The 26,357-nt window shown below is 44.6% G+C and overlaps 3 protein-coding genes across 4 annotated transcripts in view; 2 read left to right on the forward strand and 1 right to left on the reverse strand.

Annotated features, from left to right (window-relative positions):
- The window catches only part of magi3a (membrane associated guanylate kinase, WW and PDZ domain containing 3a), a 111,364-nt gene extending 107,097 nt beyond the window's left edge, over positions 1–4,267 (forward strand). Inside the window, exon 21 of one of the 2 annotated variants that reach the window (XM_076042524.1) lies at positions 1,049–4,267. In XM_076042524.1, coding sequence (XP_075898639.1) covers positions 1,049–1,989 — 941 coding nt within the window. In that variant the 3' untranslated portion in view covers positions 1,990–4,267. The remainder of the gene's footprint in view (positions 1–1,048) is intronic. The other variant, XM_076042525.1, reaches the window with a different exon arrangement.
- An 866-nt stretch (positions 4,268–5,133) lies between these two features.
- On the forward strand, positions 5,134–11,698 carry rsbn1 (round spermatid basic protein 1). The gene is made up of 7 exons (XM_076041939.1): positions 5,134–6,074; positions 7,273–7,943; positions 8,787–8,924; positions 9,574–9,716; positions 9,821–9,988; positions 10,066–10,174; positions 10,957–11,698. Exons 1-7 carry the CDS (start codon positions 5,447–5,449, stop codon positions 11,494–11,496), a joined length of 2,397 nt encoding a protein of 798 aa, XP_075898054.1. The 5' UTR covers positions 5,134–5,446; the 3' UTR covers positions 11,497–11,698.
- A 1,712-nt stretch (positions 11,699–13,410) lies between these two features.
- On the reverse strand, positions 13,411–25,413 carry ptpn22 (protein tyrosine phosphatase non-receptor type 22). The gene is made up of 26 exons (XM_076041938.1): positions 25,004–25,413; positions 23,521–23,629; positions 23,001–23,077; positions 22,757–22,852; positions 22,550–22,588; positions 22,289–22,360; positions 22,036–22,095; positions 21,705–21,847; positions 20,105–20,171; positions 19,936–20,013; positions 19,669–19,755; positions 18,850–19,318; positions 18,679–18,771; positions 17,441–17,518; positions 17,172–17,243; positions 16,937–17,073; positions 16,276–16,303; positions 16,050–16,151; positions 15,865–15,942; positions 15,620–15,756; positions 15,362–15,389; positions 15,000–15,062; positions 14,705–14,796; positions 14,587–14,617; positions 14,423–14,494; positions 13,411–14,335 (listed from the first exon to the last, which is right to left on the reverse strand). Exons 1-26 carry the CDS (start codon positions 25,103–25,105, stop codon positions 14,274–14,276), a joined length of 2,472 nt encoding a protein of 823 aa, XP_075898053.1. The 5' UTR covers positions 25,106–25,413; the 3' UTR covers positions 13,411–14,273.
- Positions 25,414–26,357: the final 944 nt, after the last annotated feature.

Genomic DNA, 26,357 nt, shown 5'->3' on the forward strand with positions numbered 1-26,357 from the left:
TCTTCCCCCCCTTGGAGGGCTGAGCCAAAGCAGTGAGTCCTAGAAGAACTAACAGACCTGCAGGAGTGCTCGCGAGGCTTAGGAGCCTTGCGAGTCCATTTTTGTTTGTTTGTTTGTTTGTTTGTTTGTTTGTTTTGTTCAGTGTATTACAGACGCTGAGATGCCACTGAGAACACACTGCATACTTGGTTTATTTGAAAATAGGCCTTAAGCAGATATTTATCTGTAGTTGAGAAACAGCGAAAGGACCTGTGTGCATTCACTGGCATCAAGCCCCCTATTTAAAGAACATATTGGGGCGGATTTCTAGCAGTTGTGGCCTCTAGAAATCCAAAAGTTCATTTCAGCACCACTAAGTCCATCTTTCTTCTTTTTCCTACCTCTGATTTCCTGCTGCATATATCTGCTCTCAGTCACAGCTTTGCAGTTCTTATTCTTAGCTCGGGGTGGGAAATGAAAGTGTCAGAGTCAGGTGAACATTAGCACCTTCTGAATTAATGGATGGTGTCATTCACTGGGTAAATAATGCAGCCTTGTTGTTTTTCTCTGTTTTTGTCTTTTGTTTTTGCAAAAATAAGAAGGGTCAAGCAATATTTTGCATGAATTTTCAAGTCTACACGGCCAGTCAACAGTTTGAACTCACCCTGTGAATTGAATGTCTTTTCTTTCATTCTCATGACGATTGACATTGCAGTTTCTCACTGAAGGCATCAAAACTACGCATGAACTCGCATGGAATTATGTAGGAAACAATAAAAGTGTCAAACACGTTTTATATTGAAATTCTTCAAAATAGCCACCTTTCATAAAATGCATATTTATTTTTGAACGTGTTTTTATTTGCGTAATTGCATATATCTTGCTCATATATTTGATTCTTCAGTATCTCTATCTGCAGTGGAGAAAAGATGTAAAGATAAAAAATAAAAAAAAATTGCATGAGAAGGTGTGTCCAAACTTTTGACTGGTAGTGTATGCAATAGTTACAGTCTTCAGCGTGGTGTATTCTTCCATTGTATTATTTTCTTACCTTTCTGTTGTTTCCCAGGTGTGAAGGACAAAGTAACCATTCCAACCTCAAGCTTTCCCAGACTCTCCGCAACCGACGGCCAGTCGTCTCCAGCCTCTCCATCCTCAGTCTCTCTCTCAGCCTCGGAGCAGTCTCCCTCTTCGCCGCTCACAGCCGTCTCGGAGGGCTTCCCCAGCGGGCACCCCGGGGGGGCACCCGGCTCTCCTGGCGCGGGCAACGAGCGCGGCAGCAGGCAGGCCAACCGACCCAGAGGGCAGCAGCTCTCCCAGCAGAACCAGAGGCGCACCGGCAGCCCGAGCGCACAGAGCAGAAAACCAGGCAGGGGCGACTCCAAGCCCGCTAGTCCCATGAAAGCCACCGAGAGCAGCAGGGCGGAGCACGCCAAGCGCTCGCCCAGCCCCAGGAAAGCAGAGCGAGGGCACAGGGGATCCAAGGAGGACATGAGCAGAGAGGGCAGAGCTCAGGGCCAGAGGGAGCGGCGCTCCTCCAGCCCCAGGAAGAGCCCCAAGAACCAGGCGGAGCCGCCCCAGAGCCCCCGGCGTCCGGCCGGCCAGCAGCCCAGCACGGCCCTCCACGACCGGAGGTTCAAGGACGAGGAGCGGGCCCTCCAGCAGGAGGCGGCGGAGAGCGGAGACACCGGCGATCGCCACAAGAAGAACAGAAGAGCCGAGCAAGAGGCGGCGGGGCAGAGAGCGCCCCCTACCCAGGCCCACCGGGAGAGGGCCGCCTCCGACCTGGACAGGGAGAGGAGGGAGAGGGAGCACTGGGAGGGCAAGAGCCACGGCTCGGCAGAGGAAGTGAGCCGAAAAGACCCCCGAGGTTCCAGCAGCAGCGTCCAGGAGCCCGGCTGCAACGGGACGAGCAGTGGCAAGAAGGCTCCCATCACGCCTGGTCCCTGGAAAGTTCCCAGCTCTGCCAAGATGCAGTCGCAGGCGGAAACGACGTACGCAGACATCTGAAGTCCTCCAAGGAGAGAGTTGAACCTCACCGAGAGAAACGTTCAAAGAAAATCCCCCAGTCTGAGACGAATCTTGATCACTGTGCAACCAGCAGCGCCGCTTCTCATCCTTTCTGTTTTCTTTTTCTTCCCAGTTTGCCTCAGCCAGATCGCATCAAGCTGCTGTTATCTCATCCGAACACCGCTCTTGTAGCCACATGCGCGTTTGAACTGTGATGATGCGACGATGCGCGTCGAGTTCTGAGTGGTGGTTGTTTTGCATGTGAAACTTTTCTCTCTCTCTCTCTCTTTCTCTTCCTCGAATTCTTCTTTTCGTGCCAATCAGGGACTCTGTTTATATCGAAGCTGCTCCGTATTGCACTCACTGTGAGACCGTTAGCAGGTAATGAGGTGAACTGCTTTCCCTTCGCACCCGCCTCAATGAAGGATGTTTTTCTTCTTCTTTTTTTTTCTTTTTCCTTTTTGTCATCGTAAAAGATCTGTGACCTCCACCCTATCACTGATCTTTACTTCTTGGCAAGACTGAATCACTGTTTCTGTCCCTGATGGATGTACAATAAGCAAGACTGGTGGTGTACAGCCCAGAAGCATCATCGTCATTTATCATATATTTTTTTGCCGGCCATCAAAGGGTTTTACACTGCACATCGCGCAAGTTCACTCTTAAAAGGACAGACTGCCCCGCAGCTTTATATGCATCAATCAGCAGACCAGATACTTGTGGTTGTAGTTCTAATGTTTGTTATATGTGAGGTAATAATAATGAAGCGTAATGTAATTTATTTAAAATTGTATGGAAACCCATACCGTCAGTGCTCATGTCCATGTAGGGTCGATTCACTTTTGTTATGAAGGACGCACGTACAGATGTGCAGAGAACGCATGGCCTTTTGAAACAGCTGCAACACTTGGAAGGTCTCAGTCTAGACATTCACTATCTAGAATCCTAGACATTCACTATCTAGAATCCATGGTCTGTCAACAGTCTGTCAGCGAGCCTCAGTCACAACGTCGTCGGCCGGTGTGTGTGTGTGTGTGTGTGTGTGTGTGTGTGTGTGTGTGTGTGTGTGTGTGTGTGTGTGTGTGTGTGTGTGTGTGTGTGTGTGTGTGTGTGTGTGTGTGTGTGTGTGTGTGCGTGCGTGCAAGCGGACTGGTAGGCCTGCATATTTTAGATAGCGTCACTGTAGCAGCAACTATACCTAATCCAGAGGAACGAAAAACATATATTAGACGTGTTGCACATATATTGGCACATAACTTAGACGAGTTCAGTTTAACAGGTCTTGATTGTACGAAGTGAGCCTTCTGCCTTGAAATCATTGTAACTATGAGAGACACTTGTATTTTTTACCATCACAAACAAACGTAGGCACAAAAACCCATGCGTTTGTGCTCACTCTAACCTCCAGATCTATTTTTGATTAGTGTGTAACCCTCAATGTGAGAACATTAGACAGTATATGTATATATATATTATTTTTGATTTTCGCTTGATTATCAGTCTTTTCAACAATCTCCTCGGCTGGCGTGCTTCTGTTTAACAAAGACTCGTGAGAATGCAGTCACACTTCCGCACAAGGAAGTCCAATCGTTGCTGCCCATTGGTTGTTGCACACAGTGCACAATGAATAGAAAGAAATGCTTCTTCTGAGCTCATATTAAAAAAATAAATAAATAAATAAAAATGACAGAGAATTAAGGCAAAAGATGATAATAAACATATATTTTCTAATTCATTTGAACCGAGTTATGCACTGCTCTACATTTTTAGTGTCGTTTCCGTGTTGCTACAGTGGAGTGCAGAGACATCTAGTGGTGACCAACTGCTACTCACAAACTAGACATTCGCTTGTAGCGTGATAAAACAAAACAAAAGAAATGTGCAGACGACTTGCGTCCGTTGGTCTGCGAGTCCACTTACTAATTTATTGTTCACTTTATAGTTGATATGACAGGCTACTGTATTTACTGCTCATGTCATTACCATGTACGATACCGTGGCCTTGCATTTGTCGAGCATATACAGTGCATATATGAAGAAAAAAAAAGTATTTTAGTTTTGACATCATGGTAGATGTAAATGTTTATAAATTGTACAGCACCTGTATAAATACTTGCCTTCATGGGAGATGCGGGGTGGGATCCTCTGTAAATCGTTTCATTATTTTTTTAAGGGAAGTCTGAGGAAATTATATAAAAACGAGTGAAAAAGAATTAATCTGGTCATGGAAATCTGTTCATGCACTGATAAATAAAGGTTTACTGAATAAACATGACAACGTGGTGTTTGTCTGTTTCTTTATACATTTAAATGGGTAAGTAGTGTGCGTGACTTTTGGAATGACTTGATGGCTAGAAAAAAAAAATGTAATTATGGGTGATCATGCGGGCCTTTTCCATGCTCTTCTGTGCAGTGGTGTAGTCTATGTGATAGGTAACAGGTATACGCTGTATCACCACCAGAAAGTGTTCTGAATTACCGTACAACCACTAAAACAAAATGTGCAAAGGTAGGTATCGGGATGTTGGGGAGTTGTGGTTGTTTTTTTGACACAACATCCCTTTTCAGTTCTGATCTGATCTGATTCCATTCCATCAGCCATTGCTTTAGTGCCACTTTGGAGAATGTATTTGTGTTTGCACTTGATTGCTGAAACTTTCTTTTTCTTTTTCTTTTTTTTTTTTTTTTTTAAATTTTTTTCTTTGTTTTAACAGATTTGTCTTGTGACTGGGGGGAGGGAATCAGAGCGTACCAACTACAGTAGAATTAACTAGACTACACCACTGCTTCTCTGTATTTGTGTCTGTGCATCACTTGGTTTTCTTCTGCATCTAAATCAGCAGGTGTACCATTGGAGGTGTTGTGATTGTGAACATTGTACCCCTTAATTTGACGGTGCAATGTGCGTCCCTGGGCATGTGTGACAATTTAGTCAGTAATTAATGAAGCTAAAAAAAAAAAAAAAGAAAGAAAGAGAGAAAAAAGAAAAAAAAAAGTCTTATTAGGGCCAAACTCCCTTTGATTAAACGGCTCCGATGCGCATTCTCACGGCTCTCTTCCTGTTTGGCTCAAACGAAGCTCTCTACTGCTGTATTTTTTACAGCGCACTTCTCGGCGCTACAGTCAGCGCGCCTCTTGCGGACGAGAGACTAAATTAACCATGACGTCAGCGGAGCAGAAGCCAAGTGCGTGCGTGCGGAGCGGCACGCGTCCCCTTTCCAACGCACTCCAACTCCCATGAAGCTTTGCTCCGTCTGCGGACTACACGGCTGCCAGCTGACTGCGGTGCGGCTGCGCAACGACCACAAACGTCAAACGCGGACTCCAAAGCCAAGACTGGAAGACTACAGGTCTTTTTTTTTCTTTTTCTCCCGGACGCGTGCGTACTAGTCGCGAACCCCCGGAGTGCTTTAAATGTACCGTACGTGCGTGCATTAAAAAAACAAAAAAAAAAGAAATGGCAGCTCAAGTGGACTTGCTCCACGCCAAAGTAGAAAAGGAGAAGCTGAGGAGTGACAGTCTGGACAGGTTGATGATAGAGAGGAAGAAGAGAAGGAAGAAGGAGGAGGAGAGAGAGGGCTTATCTTCTGCCGGCAAGAGGGAGAGACGCGAGAAAGAGGCCAAGAAGGAGAAGCTCCATCACCAACACCAACAGGACGAGCACCGGAGACACCAGCAGCAGCAGCAGCAGCAGCAGCAGCAGCAGCAGCAGCAGAACTTGAGCGCAGGTAAACATGTCCCGCACGGCCATCATCATCATCACCATCACCACCATCAGCAGCAGCACCGACACCGGCTCACTGACGGCACCCAGAAGAACCTGCTGCCGGCCGAGCGTCCTCCGACAAGCAAGGTTCCTCCGCCTCAGCAGCAGCAGCAGCAGCAGCAGCAGCTTCAGAAGAAGAAGCAGCAACGAGCGCTGCCGCCGGAACCACCTGCGCTCTTCACTTTCACGCCTCTCAAGATGGTCAAGGCCAAACCGCAGGATGTCCAGGACAGACACAGGGAGAAAGAGGCCAAAGTCAACCGCAAGAAAGAAAATACCGAGGTGAATGTGAAGCACGACCTGCTGAAGTCAAAGACAGGTGAGTTCAGAGAGAGGGCTTGGTTGGCGGTCAAAGGGTCATTAGAATTGTCGCCATCGTTATTACCGCTCTTCATTAGCAGCTGTTTCTTTTTTAACTTGTAACATTCTGCGTTTATTGTAGTTTTTTTTTTTTTTTTTGACACATGATGGCGGATGAACGTGTTCCACCCAGTGGTTCTGTTCTGTGACTGAGACTTCAGCCCCTTCAATGACCTGACCTCTTGTTTGATAGCTTGATAGTTACATTAACGGGACAGTTCTCTCTAAAGCGCCATGTCAGTCACTCATAATCCACACAACCATTCCGGAGTTTTACAGACAGAAAGACGCCAGCGTTAAAAGCGACACAGTGTCCCGGAGACATGCTGCAGTACTTCAAGTTTGTCTTGAGACAGCAACAAGTAATACATTGTTGTCTGCCAATAGACACACTGTAGTCTCCTTGCCAGCGGGCACAAGGTCAACAAGAGCACGACTCGGTGTTGAAGGCCACTCGCATTGTTGTTGTTGTTGTTTGGATTAACTTTACACGACCGTCTGTAGCTTTCGTAAGGTCATTTATGTAAACACAGGCAGTTGTGTTGCATTATTCCCAATCTTTGTGTGCTCACATAAACGTGGCTCCTGTCTGTTGTGACACAAGTTGGACTGCTGTGATCCAGACACATGGACCACTGTGTACAAGCAGTATAGAGACAGGTTTGTCTCCCTTCATAACGTTTGAGTTCTCGCCCTCAGCAAACTCCCGTCGGGTGGAATTAATAGCGTGCGTGAAACTCAGGACAGTTGTGTGAGGTGTGACGATGGCAGAGCCAAACCGATGACTATTAAAAGGGTAATTTATTCATTTTGGGTGAACATCGCCTGAAGTAACACAAATTTCCAAAACCTCGTTTTCATCAGAATTCCGGTTGAACGGCGTCGCGTGATGCATCCACATCAGAAAATGGCAACTTTTAACTCTTTTCAGCTTTTCCACAAAAATGCTTTGTTTCAGCTTTCTCCCCCTAATCCACCTCTATAGGTGTACTGATGCAACTGATGTCTTACTCTGACATCTGAAGTCATACAAGGGAAATAAATAGGAACTAGGTTTGATCACCTCGATACAATGATACCAAAAAAAAGAAATAAAATCACACACGTTTGACGTATCTTTCTGTACCCGAACTCATTCGTTGTGTTGTCGACTGCAGAGTCAAGACTCCTCCCTGAGAATGTGAAGTCTGCAACGCTGGAGGAATATCTCTTGAGGAAGAAAAAGAAGAAGAGGAAGCACGACGAGGACAAGCACAGCGCCAAGAAGGTCCGTTACGTGCACAACAAAGCCGTTCAGACTGCGTCGGCAGGCCTCGGAGCAGATCCGGCGCTGCCTCTTTACCTCCAGCCGTCCGCCATGGCCGGCATGGTGAAGCAGGAAACCAACCGGCAGCCGAGCAGGGAGGCCGTCGGCGGCCACCTCCCCTACCTCGACGCCCTCAAACTGGGACACGTGCCCTTCCTCTCCCACCAGGACCACTACATCCGCAGCTCCTGCCTGCAGACGGGCACCCAGTACGGGCGCTTCATGCACGAAGAGCGGCAAGCCAACGGCGGAGGAGTGGTTCTGCACGCGTACGCCGATGAGCTGGCTTGCCTCGGCCCGGCTGAGATGGAGGGTTTCGCCCGGGAGTTTTTGCAGCTCACCTTCGCCGAGAAGCTCAAAGGTGCAGCCAAGTACGCCCTGGCGGTGGTGCACAGTGCCGCTGCCTACCTACCCGACTTCCTGGACTACTTTGCCTTCAATTTCCCCAACACGCCGGTCAAAATGGAATTACTGGGCAAGAAGGACATTGAGACCACCACCATTGCCAACTTTCACTCTCAGGTACGTGTGGAAAAAGTGTCGTTTCTGGCATTAACTGGGTTTACGAGGAAGCTGTGGTCTACTAAACCTTTTTTTTTTTTTTTTTTAACTTAGTTTAACTTAGTTTGCTTTATTGTAGAAACATAATTTAAAAAGATTACGTCTTTTTTTTTTTAACTGTGAGAGTTGGGAAGCTTTTCCATTAAAAATCCATGTGATCCATGGACGTGTGAGATAATCTCGCCGCCATGAATGACCTCTGGTGCTTGTTTACCGTCCGCCAGCTACAGTATGCCAGTTCAAAGTACACCGTTTCAGGATGGGGAAAAAAATATGACAGCGCCAAGCCTCTGTCATCTCACCGCCTTTTATGGGTGGTTGCTTTTTTTATCGAATTATTGCTCTCAGTTTATTAGTGAGATATAAGGACAGGAACTAATAAACTAGGATTTCTGTGCACGAAAGATTTGATCTGAAAAGTACAAGCGGAGGAAAGCAGACTGTGAACATGCTGTGAGAACAGACCGAGTTACACCTGACATTCACGCTGAAAACATTTGTTCTGACTCGGTTTCTTTCAGACATAGAGACACCATGCGAGCCGCACAGCGTTTATTTATCATGGCGTATTTTCTTTCACTTCATGGCACAAATATAATGGTAAACATTCAAAACTAATGTCTGAACAAACACCAACCCCAGTGTCCCTCTGCTGTGCTAAGATGCGCAGTGTCTTGGGAATTTTTATTCCTAAACAGTCACTGTTTAAGTGTATTCAAAAATCAAAACAAAAAAAAAAGCTATTGGTTATTAATCAGCATCCCAGCCACAAAGTGTTCTGACGCAGTCACCTCTCCCGTGTAGGTGAGTCGGACGTACTGTTCAGGAACGTACCGGTCTGGACCCATGAGACAGATCAGCTTGGTCGGCGCCGTGGACGAGGAAGTCGGAGACTATTTCCCAGAATTCCTTGACATGCTGGAGGAATCGCCGTTTCTCAAGGTCAGAAAAGTCATTTCCTATATTTTATTGTAATGGAAGTAAACTGTGCATAGGTACTTTGCAGCTGAAAGTGTGTTTCTGCTTTGACCTGCCACTGCCTGTGAGATTACTTTAAATTACATTTGTAATTACAACTGTAAACCAAGTTGAAAAGCACCCAATTATAATGATAGGATGCTTGTTTTTTTAAGCATCATATCCCTGTAAAGTCCAAAACATTTGTTCACGAGTTTACGTTAATTTAGTGAGTTTTGGGATTATTTATGCCAAAAGAAGGTCTGACTCAAAATAATGCGCTTTAAGCCAAATAAATAAAAGACAAGATTTTTCGGTCCTAGTGTTCCCTCTCTGACTGGCTTAAGAGGTGAACACTCTCAGAATCGCCACACAGCTGCACAACTCACATACCAGATGTTGTCTTTTTACCAAAAATGTCTTGCTATTTCGCAGCCACATATTTGCATCAGTAAAGTTTGCATTTCCCAAATAAATGTTTACTCTCTGAAAACTTGGCAAACTACAAGTGTGATGCTGTCTGACGACCACGAACCTAACGCCTCATATCTGTCGAGTTTTCTTTGTTGTAAAACCAAACTTTTTCGAGCTTTGGAGCGTTAACGCGTCACGACTGCATGCGTTGCTCCCGCAGATGACCTTACCTTGGGGAAGCCTCTCCAGTCTGAAGTTGGACTGTCGCTCTCAGAGTGACGATGGACCCATCATGTGGGTGCGGCCGGGGGAGCAAATGGTCCCCACCGCTGACATGCCCAAGTCGCCTTTCAAACGGCGCAGGTACCACTGCAGTGCAGCTGCGAAATCCTGCCGTTTAAAATGTTTCTTCAGGTTCATACTGAAAAGTCAAAGTTCTCCTCCCCGTCACATTCTGCTTGCTGCAGGTCGATGAACGAGATCAAAAACCTCCACTACCTCCCGAGGACCAGCGAGCCCAGGGAGGTTCTGTTTGAGGACCGGACTAAGGCCCACGCCGACCACGTGGGCCAGAGCTTTGACTGGCAGAGCACCGCTGCTGTGGGCGTGCTGAAGGCAGTGCACTTTGGAGAATGGTGAGTTTGTGTCGGCGTGGTGAGAGCAGCACCGGCCTCTCCAGTGCATCTGTGTTTAATTACAAACTGTCTCGCAGGAATAATCGACCTCGGATAACCAAAGACGTGGTGTGTTTCCAAGCGGGGGACTTTAATGAAGTGGTCCAGAGTCTGCAGCTGGATCTGTACGAGCCTCCGGTGTCTCAGGTAAGAGAGAAACTCAGCAGGGTTTCTCGCCGACCTGTCACTTGTAAACATTTCACAGCTCTCGAAACCTGAATCACTGACTCGAATCACTTCCTGAAACGATGCGTTCCGGTCTCAGTTCAGTTAAGCACTTTGTAAGTCGGTTTTGAAATTTCTTCTTCTTTTTTCTTCTCCTTTTTCCTTTCGGTTTGCAAAGTGTGGTGAAAATCAGTGGCGGGCTGAGCATTTCACGCTGTCAGTGCTCAGTCCAACCTAAATGAATGCGTCTCATGTTACCATCAGCACGACTCGAGAATCCAGACAGAGTCACACTTACAAATCACGTCACCTTAATATAGGAATGAGCAGCAAGAAAGTGTTAAACTAACAATGGGGAAGTGCCAGTATTCTGATGGCTGTTTCCTCAATACTGATATAAACTCTGATAAAGATGACACATTTCTACAGATTCAAAATTGTATACAAAGATGAAATCTGGTGCATAGTTTCAGTGTTGAAACTGCTAAAAACAATAATAGGCCGTGGCAGCAATTTTGAAAAACGGTCGCTTGTAACAACATATTGGGAAAAAAATTAACAAAAGAGATATGAACAAGTCATGAACTTTGTTCAAAATTTTCAATCATGATCTCTGAAAGTTTGCAAACTGAACTCTGAAGTAGTACATGTACAAAGAGAATTTTCCCAACATTCCCGAGCAATCCGATGAGTTGTCAAAGTATCATGTTGCAATATGAAATGTGAAGTTCTAATATGATGGTGGCTGCCGTGTCCTCCCCCAGTGTGTCCAGTGGGTGGACGACGCCAAGCTGAACCAGCTGAGGAGAGAAGGCATTCGCTACATCCGCCTGCAGCTCTGCGACGATGACGTCTACTTCATCCCGCGGAACGTCATCCACCAGTTCAAGACGGTGTCGGCCGTCTGCAGCCTGGCCTGGCACATCCGTCTCAAACAGTACCACCCGCCTGAGCGCGACCCAGGGGACCAGGAGGAGGAGCAGGGGGAGGAGCAGATGCCCAGGGATCTCAGAGCCGCATCGCTCTCCTTTCTGTCCCCGGCCAGGCCCACTGACTCCACCCTCACCCCCGGTGTGAGACCCCAGGGTGGGGTGGCCAAGACCGAAGAACCAGAGTTCCAGAGACCGGCCACACCCCCCCGAGAGCCCCAGCCGGCCCCGCCGCAGCCTGCCAAGTCTGCTCACACGCCCCAAACGTACCCGGGTCCGTGTCTGCCACTGAGACCAGTGCACTCGGGATGGACGCCCTCAAAGGAGCCCACGCTTCCGAAAGGCCGCAGCCAATCTGCGGAGCTCCACCAGTGACGCTTCTCTGAAGCCTGCAAAAGATTTGTGCTCATGTTAAGTCTTTCAAATTCTAATTTGTCTTTTACACTTATTGGTAAGTGACCTGCTCTTCGCCTGCAGTTTCTGCAGTTTAAAAGTAGGACATTGTGGTTTATTTATTTTTTTTAAGCTTGTGTGTTTAATATCACTTATATTTGGGAGGGCAGAAGAAAATCATTGCAATCTGTGCACTTCCTGTAAATCCTCTCCGTCAGTTCAGTTTGTTGCAATGTGTTAGCAGGAAGATTGTGTCAGTGTCACACAAGTGCTGGTTTGGAAGGAATAACACAAAGAAGCTCCTGTTTTAGTTGAAGCACTTCCACTCAGCTTTGTAAGTTTCCATTCTTTTTAAATGCTACTTTTCACAGCACTGTTTTTTTTCTTACTATTTCAAAGTGTTTTGATATGTTATTTATTTCACAAGTTCATGACTGGTGTTAATGGTGGGATGGAGACACCTCCACACAAGGCGGAAGGAATCACTGCTTCAACATTTACCACCGGTCGTCTGAATGTTTGCTTCAGCCGTTGGAGCTTGGAGCTGTTTATACAATTTGGAATGTAAATATGTTGCTGCACCAAGAAACATGCTGTCAATGCACTTAAAACAGTGTTCAACTTCATCTTAGTTTTCATCTTTTAGATTCTGGCTCATCACTGGCTTGATAAAAGCACTATTGTACAGGGTTACGTTAGCTGCGTCCACTCTTCTGACTCTAACTGTTTGACTTCATATTAAAATGTCTTAAGTCTTTTTTTTTTTTACAAGGAGACATTCTAGAATATACAGAGTAATATAAAGAAGTGCTCAGCCCTTGGTAAATGCAGTGATGTGACGCTCCTCTTTGCTCTGCGACGAGCTGCACCTTAGTGCCTTGTTCCGCGTCCAGCTGACCTCACTAAAACCAACTCCACTATTTCTTGTTGTTTTGCATAGTAAACTGAGGTTTGCCAAACTTCCACTGTTGTCTTTTTTTAATTTTTTATTATTCATTCATTACAAAAAGCCAACGTCTTAGCTTTAAGCTCAATACTGAAAAGCCATCCTTCCTCCACTGGAGTCGGCCCACCACTGGAGTCGGTCCTGCACTGGAGTCGGCCCACCACTGGAGTCGGCCCACCACTGGAGTCGGCCCTGCACTGGAGTCAGCCCACCACTGCGTTCCAGGTTGTCCAGCCTGATGTTTGGCCACGTCGCAACCTTTGCCACTAGAGGTAAGAAGCTAACATTGTGCTTTAAAAATGTGTACACTTTGTGTTTTCAGACTTGACTTATCTTTTATGAATAAACTGATGGCACTTCAGCCTTTTACCTTCATTTTAGATAATTGAATTTCTCCCGACGCTGTTGTCCTGAACTGCGGCCACCAGCCGCGAAACCAGGAAGACTAAACCCATTGCGCGTCGCTCCGTCCGTCCAGCTCTCTTTGAGTTTTTTACTCGGCCACGAGAACAAAGACATCTGCAGGTCTTCGTTCGCCCACTGTACAGTTTAAACATTTCAGTCTTAAATGCGTGAAAATGTAAAAATGTAAAAATATAAAAATGGCGTCTTTGGATTTCGTGAAGGACTTTTCTCGGATTTTGTCAAAACTCTTAGCCAATCAGTGCCCTGCTCGGTGCCACATCACCACTGTGGTCTCTGATCAGCCCGCTTGGAACCCCAAGGAAGCAGGGACCACAATGGTAACGGTTGGAACGGTGTAGCGGCCAGTGGAAACTCCTACACAGAGAGCTGAGGCGAAGCGAGTCAGTGGAAACATGCACTAAGAAACACCTACTGTCGCATTTGAATGTTTTTCAGTGGGGTTTTTTTTTGTTGTTGTTTTTTTGGGGGGTGAGAGCAACCATTTGATGAAACAAACAGACAAAAACAATGAGAAGGCATAATAATAATTGACATGTTTCTTATTTTTATTTTTCTTAAAATGTGCATAAAACATTTCAATCTAAGTTGGCGTCAGATGCATATTCTTCATCCATCTCTGTGCGTTAAAGCAGCTTTTTCTTTAAGGCCCAGTGTGGTGGGATTTAGTAGCATCTAGTTGTGCAAAGCATAATACAACAGTTAAACACCGATTTATTCATCATGACCGTCCACTTTTGTTCATTTTTGCTTTTCATTTGGTGCTACAAGATTGCTCTGAATGCTACACACTAGTCCTTGAAAAAGTACATTTAAAAACTTTACAAGCATGTATAAATTATGGCGTAGAAACCTTAAAAAACGCACAGAAATTCTGAAGTGCCGATATACCAGAAGCAAAGTTTTACCCGTTTTCTCATGCCATTATTCTTGTCCTGTCCACAGACGCACATGTTCAAATGAGGCTAAATTCAGGCACAGACGCACGCACATGCTCACATGAGACTAAATTAATACATACAACACTGCTCACGCTCTCTTTTTAGTAAGACAATAAAACAAGAAGTGCATAACTTCTCATTGTAGGCGGCTCACTTCCCCACAGGTGCCGCTGTCGAGTCTTCAGGTTTTGCCTCACAGCTTGGCACGTCAGTGGCAGCTGGGTTTGTTTTTTTGTTTTTTTGTTTTTTCTTTAAGGTGACAAGGCACTTCCCTTCTCGGCTGAGGGTGCTGCTGCATGATGGGAAAATCCGAGGAGTCTCCAGTCTGTGTCAGGCCCACGGTGTTTCCTCCTCGGGAGGTTCCTTTGTTTTAGTCGCTGTGTCGCAGTCCATCCAGATGGAATGCATCACGACGATTCGTTGAAACAGCAGGGTGTCTTTTCAATATTTTAAACCCAGGTCTCTGGGTAACTCCTGGGGCCTTTAGGCTTTCCAAAACGAAGTCCAAATCCTGCGGAAGTTAAAGAGAGAAATAAAATGGACGAGACTGTGTGATAGAATGAGAATGTTAATGATACAAAAGCAAATGCGAGCCTACCAAACTTGAACAAGGAAGACGGGCCACCGTACGGAGGAGGTTGAAGGGTCGGCTGGGGTGGCGGTGCTTTGGCTGATGACACAGTTTATACAGCTGTAAGTCATTGATCTGTCTGTCTGTCTGTCTGTCTGTTTATCACTTCAAAGTTAGTTGGAATGACTTACATTTTTGTTTGGATTTAAAAAACTTCAAACTCTGCCGGAAAGACGCAAAAAAAAACACCAGATTTAATGTTTCGGACTCAATTTTCTACGTTAATCAGTTGCGTGTCGCTCATCTCACCCTTGTGCGAGACATGCCCTTCTCTGTGGCTTTGCCTGATCTGTTTCCTGTCGTGTCAGTTAAAGGGGACCCGTGGTTCACGTCAGCGAGCGCTGACAAACGCAGGGGCAGTGGAAAATCAGATGACTAACGGCTCTCGAGAAAACAACGGAACTTTCTTAAAAAGTCAAACTAGAGACATTGCACATTATTTACCCGAGAGACGCTGCAACCTCTGGGGTGCACAAATGCTAAATGTGTTTGGTGCGTGTCAAATGAGAATGCATTAAAGAGGCTACTCCTATGAGCAACTCACCACTTCCTCCTTCTGCAAAGACCACAGGAAGTGGAGTGAGCTGCTGAACAGCTGCGAGGGGCTCTAGAGTTGAGATAAAATGTGAGTTTTTTTTCTGATGTGTACACAATGTTCCAACTCAATCGAGGAAAAAGGACTTAGGACGCCAAACCCGACATTTAACCAATAAGGCATTCTTGTCCTCTTTCAAGTTTCATTATTTTAGCACAATTACCAGCAAGAATTTGAGCTATTTTCTGCGCAAAAGTTGCACACAAAAGTTGCTTTCATTCTATCACAGACAAAATCCACTGAATCTGAAAAAAAAAAATTGGATTTTCATGACGTAGTTGAAGAAGGAGAATCAAGCCATGACGGCTTACCTTGTCTTGAACTCTTTGCTCGAACGCTCTGGGAGTGAAACAACAGATGGAGAAGAATTGGACTTCAAACAGCTCAAGATTTCTTTCAATGCAAATCAATCAATCAATCAATCAATAAATCAAATTTTAATTATATGGCACCTTCTAACAGCCAAACGGTGCACAAGGTGCTTTCCAGAGTAAAACAAATAAATAGCCATTACTAATAAAGTTTTTTGCACACAGGCCCTGAACCCTCGGTTCATGACCGGACGTTACCTTGCTTCGGGTCATCCCCTCATCAAGGAGCAGGGACATGGGCCGAGAGGAGCCGCCCCATTCGGATGACAAGCCCACCCTGGGTAAGGGACGCTCTGCTGTTGGGGGCTGCTGGAGGATGGCGTTGTGGTTGTGCACTGTCGATGAGAAACACTTGTGTTTTGAAATAAAATAGCATGAGAGATGTGTGTACGTCACTGTGTGACTGTTGTAAGTGTATGAAACATAGCAGCAAATTCGCTCACCACCACCATCACCTGTGGTTAAGGCCAAGGACTCTGGGGCTTTACTGACAGGAAGAGGCAAGCTCACACTCTCCTCGGCTGCGTAGAGCAAATAAAGCGACAGCGGCTTCATTTTAAACATCTCTTTGCCCCCTCTGGAAATGTTGAAAGTGTAAATGGTATTTTTTTTTAAAGGGGCTTCTTACTGTGTGGAAGCAGCAGCGAGGCAGTTGGTTGGACCACAGGTGGACAGTAAGTGGGGAGGTTGGAAGTTGTATTTGAGTGGAGTTCAGGGTGAAGCACAGCCACTAGTGTTACATACAGAGAGCACGACTATACACTTGAACACAATAAAACCAGCCGTGCTTTATCTGGCACATACGCTGTTGAAGTGATCGACGTCTTTTACCTTTTTAATATCAATGAACTCACCTGACATCTTCATGTTTGCTTTCACACTCTACAAGAAACAGAAATGTGTCGCTGTTACTTTCACAACAATGAGGTAATGAGCAAAAGCAGCAGATGCTTGGACTGACATAAACTAGACAGATAATGATTCAAATAAACTAAAAGGACCATGTTCACCTTCTCTTTGCATTACTCTCTTTACACAACTACCAAACCAAGCACAGAATATGATTATGATGGCTTGTGCATTTGCAGATGGGTTGGCTTTTTCTGTGACACTGTGCAGAATTTCACAATTTGAACAAGCTGTTCAAATTTTGCTTGACTTTCTACATCACATGAGCTGATTATCATCAGTTACGCCTCTGCAGACTTTCTTTTTCAATGTGGTTGAGGCGTCTCTGCATGAGGCCTAGTAGACATCTTCCCCGCGACCGCTAGTAGACCACCAAATTTAATTTATTCAATCTGGAAATGGCCCTCATGGATTCAAGCATTTTAAACCTCTCCAGACAAATATGTGAACAAGGTTCTGACGATCTGCACAAACCCAAAGGCCGCTACACTCTGACTTGTAAACACAAGTACAAGAACATCGATTCTCCAATATTACTTATGACTTCTTTTTGATTAGTCTTAAAAAACTGCACTTGCTCACACATCTGCTTCGGTCATTTCTTACCTTACTCCTTGTCCAGGGTTTCATCTCATTGTTAAAACCAGTGGCAGCTGCCTTTGAATCCCCGCACCATTCTGAAGACGTCCTGATCCTGGACAGGTTTTCTGCCGACGTAACCCCCAGTCTTTGCTCCACAGAGGCTAAATGAGAAGAAAGGAAAAATCACCTACATTTCCTTCCTCCTCATCCTCAAGATTAACTGTAATATTATTCACGAGTCCTTGGTACGAAGAGCCACCTCGATCATCAGAAATCTCAAATGACTCTGGAGTTCTCTCTGGAAGCGGAGGCACAGGTGAGGGGGGGCTGCCTGGAAACAGGTGTCATAGTGTTTAGCGTTCACATTGTCCTCACTGTCAGTGCTCCAACTGCAACAGGCCCAGTCTTACTCGGACGGAATCATCCCACTTAACTGACAAAGATTAATCGTCAAACAATCAAAGCCGCCTTCAGACACCCAACTTGCACCTTACGTTCCATTCATTTTGTATGGAATATTTTTCTCACCTCCCAGCTCCCTGACGGCCACAGCAGCAGCATTAGGTGGTATGATGAGTGTTAACCTGTCACACAGCTCCGGATGCTCTGAACAACAAAAACCCAAGATAAATATAAATAATAAATAAATATATATATATAAAAATGAATGCCAAATGTAAAACATTAATGCTAAAGGTTACGTCATATCATGGAAGCAGGGCATTTAAGTAGAGGCATGGAAACAATTAATTGAAACAAAGGCTGACACCAGGTTTACAACAGCAACAAATAGCAGTTTCTCAGTAACTTGCCATGTGTCACTGTTTTAATGCAAACTGCCATTTAACATTTATGGATCTTTGCAGTTAATCACTTGGTTGGAGCATAGCATGTCGTATGCAGGAAGGAATTAGACACCCAACAATGGGATGGGTATTCAGAAGTATAGTGGAAGTCAGAGGAAGTTCACCTGTGAAGGTCATAATGCATTTCATCTGCATTCTGAAATGTCGTCCAAATATAAAGAGCTGTTTTGTGAGTAGTATATAAATGATCATTATTTACAGCAGTAACACAAACACTCGTAGTTGGAAGGAATAATTTAGTCATGGGTAAGTCATGCGTCAAACAAGATCTTGTTTTTTTATTTCCCATTATTTATCCAAGAGGAACCTGGACAAAAAGGAAACACTGTGCTGTAAACCAAACAAGCACAGTACAAAAAATAATAGACAAGATATGAAAAGCAGGTTTGAGCGAGCACACATATTGAGTGAAAGACACAGACAGCTTTGTATACTTTCACTTTCTAAGTCCATTATAATCTACGTGAAAGCATCGTAACTGATTAGTTCACGTCTTTCTGAGGGACATTCCAGCCAGTGGGTGCAGCGTTGAAACGTTTTTGTTCTGCATGAACATGTGGAACATTACATTCAAAAGTGTTCCAGTAGTGAACACACGCTATGGTTGTTGGTTTCTGAGAATATATGGACACAGATGGGGAGGGACCAAGAACAAGGAGAGCAATCGGCTTATCACAGTCAGATAACCCAACAGAGCGAAGTGTGTTGACCAAGTTGCTATGATCTTAGATGATGAGCCTTTGACAAATCATTCTGCACACACTTTCTTGCAGTCTAAGGCTTCAGTAGCTGCGTTTCCATGACCCCTAGAATTGTGCAAAACCTAGATATCGCAACAAAAAAAAATGGTCATGGAACTTCAAAAAAGCTCTCAAATATCGATAAAAAGAAAGCACTGACCTGCATCTACAGCGAGGACATACGATTCAGGGGTTCTCTGAGGGAGCGGGGGAGCGGCCTCCTCATCTCTCTCAGCTGGTGTGTCATTGGGACCTGAAGAGCCACGTGTCGGACGTTAGTTCATTCGTACATTTCCTAACATCACCGCACTCCCACTCTGCCGCTGCTCACCTGAGGCAGGAGACTCCAGGGTCTGGTCTTGCAGACGCACTGTGGGTATGCTGGACGCCGTGCTGACCATCCACTCTTCGGCCCCTTTGGGGGAGTCCGCCAGCGCCCCCTGCGACGGCGGCGGACTCGCCGGGCCGTCAAAGTAGGGGTCCTCCACCATCAGGCAGATCGCCGCCGTCACAGCATCTGGGGGCGGATTTTTCAGCGAGGCCGCGTCCTCGTCTCTCTCGCAGCCGTGCAGCGCGTCGGCAGAGGCCTCGGCTCCTTCCAGCTCCGCCCCGCTGGTGGCCAGGGACTCAGACAGAGTCTGGAGCAGCTCCCACTGGCGCTGGTCCATCAGCGGGTTGCTGTCCCTCATCGCCGTGTGATTACTCAAAGCGAAGGAGTCCTGACTAGGCTTTGGTTGGAGCTGTGGCTGCAAATCAAAGTCCTCGCCCAACGAGATGGCAGCACAGGGGGCCGCTGTCATCTGCAATCACAAGCTTTTATTTATTAATATGAGCTTCGTGCCCCTTCCTGCCCCCTTTTTTCCTGTCCTGTAAGACGTCGCAAAACACGTTGAGACGGAATTTTTGATCCTTCTGTTTCAGTTTATCAGTTTGTAACTAAGGCTTTTGGAGTTGCACTTGACACCGTGCATCAATCCATCAGTCTTTGCATCACTCTGGGAAAAATTACACCTGAATCTGCCATCGCTGAACAGATGTGCTTTGGTCCTCAAGTTAAACGTGTTATGTGCAAGAAAATAATAACAACAAGAGAACTGGAACATTTTAAAGGTTTAATTGTTACAACTTGGAAGTGATCCCGATTGCTCACCAAGCTTCTGCAGGCCTGTGCATCCATGTCCTGCAGATGTTGCTCAAACAGCAGTTTGATAGTTCTGTAGACCAGCTGGTATTGCTCCTGAGGTTGAACAATGGGGCAACAGAGACACTTTAATCAGGTGACTTGGCCCCTGAGGCAAGACACGTATAAGGCAAACCAAACAAACGGCTTTGGTTGACGCCAGGAAACTGTCTGAAATGTGGTTGTGCTGCTTGTGGTGTCTTATGTGAGTTTTTTTTTTCTTTTCTTAATAGCTACCTTGGTTTGAACCAACGAAGGCCTCTGAGTTCTCATGTCTTGGACTAAGCCAAAGATGCTGAAATCGGGAGGAATTATCTGAAAATCGGCACAGGCACGTCATTGCACCAGAGCCCCTTTGTGTCGGGATGAACAACTGCAACAAGGTCTTAAAGAAGAAATATCCCACCTGTTTCTGAAGGAGGTTCCAAGTGTAGTCGATAACACACAGCGCCCCTGTTCTGCCACAGCCTGCACTACAATCACAGCGGAAGGTCATATTTTCAACCATTATTTTCATGACATGTAGATGATAAATGAAAATGGTACTGTGTAGAATAAGAAAAAAATTAATTTGCAAAACTTACAACTTACAGAACATCAATATTGATGATTTTTTTTTTTTTTTTTTTTTTTTTGAAATCTATCTGGTAGAAAAGATTTTATGGCCAGAGATGGTGAAGCTTCAGCTTAAGAGTGAAGTAAAACTGGACAGAGAGCAGGAAACAGCATGCAGAAGAGGTTTCCAACGGAAACTACTAAACTAGTTCTTGCTGTCGTCGTACAATAGTAGTCGTGTAGTACCACTGTCTGGAGATGGGGTGCCATCGCTTATGGATTAGTAGCCCTACTGCATAAACTTTTTCAGTAATGTATATACAGGTTGAATGAAAGTGTCCTTAAATTGTCTGACTTGAACTAATTTAATGATGGATTTTATTTATTCTTTTATTTATTGTTACATCAAGGCAGATTGATTCAGCAAAATGTCAATGCCAAATATGTAAAAATATCTAAATGGTATGGGGAAAATATTTATTCAAAAAAAAAAAAAAAACATTCTCACAATGAATATTAGTATGAATATAACAGTTTGACGTTCAAGTTCTGAAAATGCAATTTCAACGGCTGGATTAAAAAAAAAAAACGATCATAATCCTGAGTAGGTTGGGTTGAGAGGCTGCTGATAAAAAGTCATAGAAACCCCAAAATACTAACTGTATTTTCTGATTTGCTGCCAAAGTGGAACCGGATATCAACTGAGGTGACTCATGCTAATTTTGGTTGGTATGGCAGAAATTGCGGTTTATTAAAGAGGTGGTGGAAAAAATGAGTGCCACGGCTCCCACAAACACTCAACAACATACAACAACAACGGCCTGGATTACTTACAAAACCAAAGTCTTACATGCTTGATGTTGGAGCCTGCTCGCTTAAGTAAGCTCCCTTAATCATTCATTCATTCATTCATCTTCTATACCCGCTTATTCCTATTCAGGGTCACGGGGGTCTGCTGGAGCCTATCCCAGCTGTCTTAGGGCGAAGGCAGGGTGACACCCTGGACAAGTCGCCAGTTCATCGCAGGGCCGCTCCCTTAATAGTTATATATAAAAATACATTAACTTTATGAACTCTCTATCTCTACTCTCTCTACTCTTTATAGCACTGAAAATTGAAGTCAGCTGATAATGGACACATGGACAGTTAAATGAAGACGTTTGAATTGGGAAAAATAATTCCTCTATTTTATATACCAGTGTTACACAGGCTTGTATTTTTTATTTGAAGATGAATATGTTTCATGCGATTATATAGTAATAAAGCTCTTAGAAATGTATGATCCATCCCTGCCCCAGGCTTGTACATTGTATGTGTCAAAACTGGATTTAGACACACTTGGACATTTGGACACACAACTAATAACAAACAATGCCTTGTGGAACATTCGAGCGTGGGGAGTAAAATGTCGACGTCTTCTTTGCGTTCATTACAGCAATAAGTAAACTCACCTGCAATGGACGCAAATAGGGGCGTCATCACGGCCTTGACTTGCACGCATCTCATCCAGCATTTCTAGAATGGGGGGTATCGTGTCTGGAACTCCGTGATCTGGCCAGGTGACATAGTGGAGCTGTTTCATAGTTCGGCTGCACTGAAAAACAGTCGGCGACACGGGGCAGAGATTTCAAGAGGCTTGCCGCTGCACCGTTCATTGTGCAGGAGAGATTCTGTCAAAGGCTCTTTTGTTATAACAAGCAACAAGTCAGATAATAATCTCGTGCTCGCTTGTAAGGAACAACAGCACGAGATCTTCAGACAGCGATAGCAGAGTATACCTACATTGGAAAAAGTCACCCGTAAAGTCCTTGACAAATAATCCGCTTTGTTTTCCTCGGAATCCTGCGACGTAAGAAAAAACAACGACGGCTGAATGTTTTCCTTGCTATTTCACGAGTTACGAAAAAGAAAGTAACTTGCTGTTTGTTTGATACAGGCAACACCTAAAATCACAGAGTCCACTTCAGTTATGGACCCTGATTGAAAGCAGTCTCAAGTGGAAGTGTAGCTGCAGGTGGATACTAATGATACTCACACAATAAACGGTGAAGGGTTCACAAACAAATCGCTGTCCCGGCTTCTCTGGCCAGTAGCGCTCACACTTTTTCTTGTTGGGGAGAAAAAAAATGTACAGCGCACATTCAAGTAGAATCACAGTACAAAAGCTAAGTGTAAACGTTGGTAAATGTCTGTCGGCAAATTAAAGTACAAAATGCCAAAGTGAACAAGACAGCATGCAAACAAGCCCTGCAAATAAGTGTAAAAGCTGCTTTGGATGAAGACAATACAAGCCTACCTTTCCCATCTCAAACTCCCGACAGGCCATTATTACGACCTTAGGACAAACATGACAATCAGAATCACCAAATCACCAAAACACACCTTAATCAGCAATTGGAGGGCATTAAAAAGAAAATAATGCACTTTTTCACTACAGGTCCGTTCCACCTGCTACGCATGTAAAGTCATATTGTGAAAGAAGCTGGGGATGCTGGGCCTGTACCTTTATTCCGTACTCCCAAAGCATCCTCAAGAAGTCCAGTACAGTGTGGGGTAGAGGACCCTGGGTCGCAATATATGTCCGAGAACCTGATACTCCCTGAAGACAGAAATACAGCCTACTGTCAGAGTAATCAGAAGAAGTTGGTTTGAAAGCTCGCACACTTGAGATTAGCATGAGCAAGTAGTGGTAAATATTGGAGCAATAACTGGATATGTTGCAGTGTGCAAGTACACTGTTGACATACCTTGATAAAATTGGCATTGATGTAGTCTGTGTCATTCTTGGATGTAGTTAAGGTGAGTTTTACTCTGCTGTGGTCGACTGAAACAGGAGGGGAATTTAAAATGATCCACATATGGCCAGTGTGATATTTAGGACTATTGCACATTGTCGTTGACATGGAATAAAAAAGGAAACAATGGCGATGAAAGCAACTGATGCAAAACTCTGTGTTGCTTTTTACATTTATACAGTAATTATTACACAGCTATTAGAACAATTTAAACAAATGTGCCAGAGTGGTTAAACAGAGTTTGGGCTCATAACCAGTATGTTAATCCTAGACACATACATCTTTCATGGTTATTGCATGCGTTACTATTGTGTCCTGAACTGCCCTGCAATGCTTGGTTTATTTCCCAAGTCAATGCCCCTGACAGTGTCAAGACATGTCTGTGTCAGAGTCACACTTCCTCGTTTTACTTCATGTAAAATGTTATTAATCATGCCATGCAGAAGTGGAAATGATAAAACAGAGAGCGTACAGGGAACAATATCTTTGTATCTGTTCTTCTTGACATTGTCTTGTTTTTCTGCTTCCTTGGTGGTGTAGGTCCTGTCAGTGCGGTACTTTGTGGACTGGCTTTTCAACCTCTGAAAAAGACAAACGACAATCAACCATTTACTCTTAAGCTGCCTCGGTTTGTATGTTAAACAGTACTATGTAAAGAAGATGTGTGCTCACAAAGTAGAAAACGATACAAGTGGAAAATTGTTCCCCATAAACTAATACCTTTCAAAAAGTCAAAGTCGGAGGCAGAAGTGATCCAATTCCATCACTTTTATTTAACAGAAGCAATGCTTTGTGCCTGTATAACAATTATTTCTCCGCAGAAAATATTAAATAATGTAGAAATATATAAATAGAATAGAATACGTATATCAATAATAGTATTTATATATATATCCCCTATTTTCTCATCAATTTTCTAGCACTGCTTGGTGTACACCTTGGTTGAGTCAGCCAGCTATGCAAGCAACTTTTGTATTTAGGAAATAAAATTTAAAAGCAAATAAAAAATGTCATTTTTAAAATTCTAATTTGATTAAAGAAGACATGGAAATACAACAAGTTGGCTGGTTTGTGCTGTATGATGTTCCCAATACAAAATGAATATACATTTTTAAAATCAGTTTTGGTGTAATTTTATTATGAGAACAAAGACCACAACCAGGGAAAAAAAGGGGGTCAGAAGGCATGTGACATGTGGTCTTTCTTGGTGTGGTGTCAAGACCATATGACTGGAGGCCATGACTCACTTGACTAGAAACTGACATGATTTCCAGCATGTAGGGAGAATTTCTAGTTGAATGTTGAAGAATCTTTGACTTCAAATTGAAGTCATGGCCCATCCACGCTCACATGGAGACACTGTTCTCTCTGTTCTGGGGCCAGCTCTCACGGTTCCAAACGGTCCGCTTTAAAAGGCCTCACAGACCGTCTGCGCTGCCTTGCTCACAGAGTGCTTTTTGTTTGCAAAGGAAGTGATGCAACAGACCCGTTCCTCTCGAGTGGTCTGAGCGCGAACAGGGTGACAGCAGCAGGACAGCATGTGAAGCACACGCCGCTGTCCTCAGGCTCTTCCATGTCACTCATTACCATGGCAGCAGCCCACGGATGATCACACTGAGACTTCACACCTCTGTAGAATAGGGTTGTTGTTGTTGTTGTTTTAATGCATAGCGGTTTGTTATCTCCAAAAGTGCTTTCTGGAATTTACACTGACATGAAACCTTCAGAGCTTTCTTGCTGCGGGGTTGCTGACATCTATTTGCCTCAGGGTCTTCCTATTTCATGCACCAGTGTCACAGCAAAGAGGAAGCACAGATGCACAGTGCTGCCATTTTTGCAGACTTTCCCCTTTTAGAGCTTGTAAAGATGTTATAGACCCATTCTCTTAGGGCTCGGTCAAAAAAAAAAAAAAAAAAAAACACATTTCAATACGAGGAGAAAAGCACCGGACTCACCGCAAACTCTCCAGCAGTGCTATTGGGTGAATCTTCACCCTCAGCCTCCTGTTTCTCCAGCTTGGCCAGTAAGCTCCTCAGTGTCCAGGCTTGATGCTCCATGGTTTGCTGCACAGTACGCTGTCCGAGACAGGCCACCTTTCACAGGCATGTCAGGACACAGAGGTCCCTGTCCACCAGTCATTGGTTTAGATCCCCCAGTCTTGGTTCCATGGCTGGCGACGACTTGTGTTCTTGCTGCTCCGAGCGCTTCTCTACGGCAACTCTCTCATCAAGGAACTGATGTCAAAGAACGTGTGAGCTGCCTAAAAGGAAGCAGAGTAAACTAACAGGTTCTGTGGTCACATTAAAAAACTTTGCCGCACCCCCTGGGCGTCTCTCACTGGGTCCTAAAGTCACTCGGGTGTTTGATTGTACGCTTTGGTGTCATGGGAGAAAATGTGAGGGAAACGCCCACATATAGAGACAGCTTTACACTAACGGCAACAAACAGGCGCACACAGCTGTTCCTATAGCAGTCTAGCCTGTTGGGCAGCATTCAGGCACATAAAAAAAAAGAGAGACAAAGGAAGTTGTACAGTGTGTCTGAAAAATCCAGAAAATCCTGATGAGACAGTGATTATGTAACAAATAAAAATGTTTAAAAAAAACAACAAAACAAACAAAAACAAAACACACAAAACCTTGCCAATGGTAATGAAATAAAGAGGGCAGCTTTGATTTGAAGACCTTTTGATATTTCGTATGACCCACACTGGACGTCCCCCTTGTTTGTCAGCCAGGTATTAAACGTATGAATTAGTTCAATAACTTGTTACACTGGAGTTCTGGATTACATTTTTATAAGAGGTGAAACTACAGGAGATGAGAGCGCCCTCTTGTGTCCGTTATGGAACAACATGCAGAATGAACCCAGATCCCGTTCATAGGGTGTCATTTTTCTTACCTACAGCGCATCTGGTGACATCTAGCGGTTCTAGTAGTGAGCTGCCAAGAGGTTGAAAACGAAACTTAAACTGGTTCGAAGTTATTTTGGTGGGCAGTCAGTGGTGTAGTGCGGTGCAGCATTGTGTATACCCACTTCTCAATCCCCTCGAATGCGCATCATTCAGTAGAGTCGGTCTGTAAGCAGAGACCCACCCTATGCTGCCTCTAATTGGCAAGTTGCCTTCGTTGGTTAGGTTGAGGTTATAAAGGTTAAATTTAGGCTTGAAGAAGAATAATGAGCCAATGAGGGACAGAATAGTGCGAGTGATGCCAATCTTGCCAAATGACAATTTTGTTAGTTTCCTTTAAATGATTTGTCTTAAAAATATATAATAAATGGGTAAGATGAAGAAAACTATTGCAACTA

The sequence above is a fragment of the Nelusetta ayraudi genome, unplaced genomic scaffold, assembly GCF_046127955.1.
Source record: "Nelusetta ayraudi isolate G7.1 ecotype Tasmania unplaced genomic scaffold, CSIRO-AGI_Nayr_v1 ptg000070l, whole genome shotgun sequence".
Classification (NCBI taxonomy): Eukaryota; Metazoa; Chordata; class Actinopteri; order Tetraodontiformes; family Monacanthidae; genus Nelusetta; species Nelusetta ayraudi.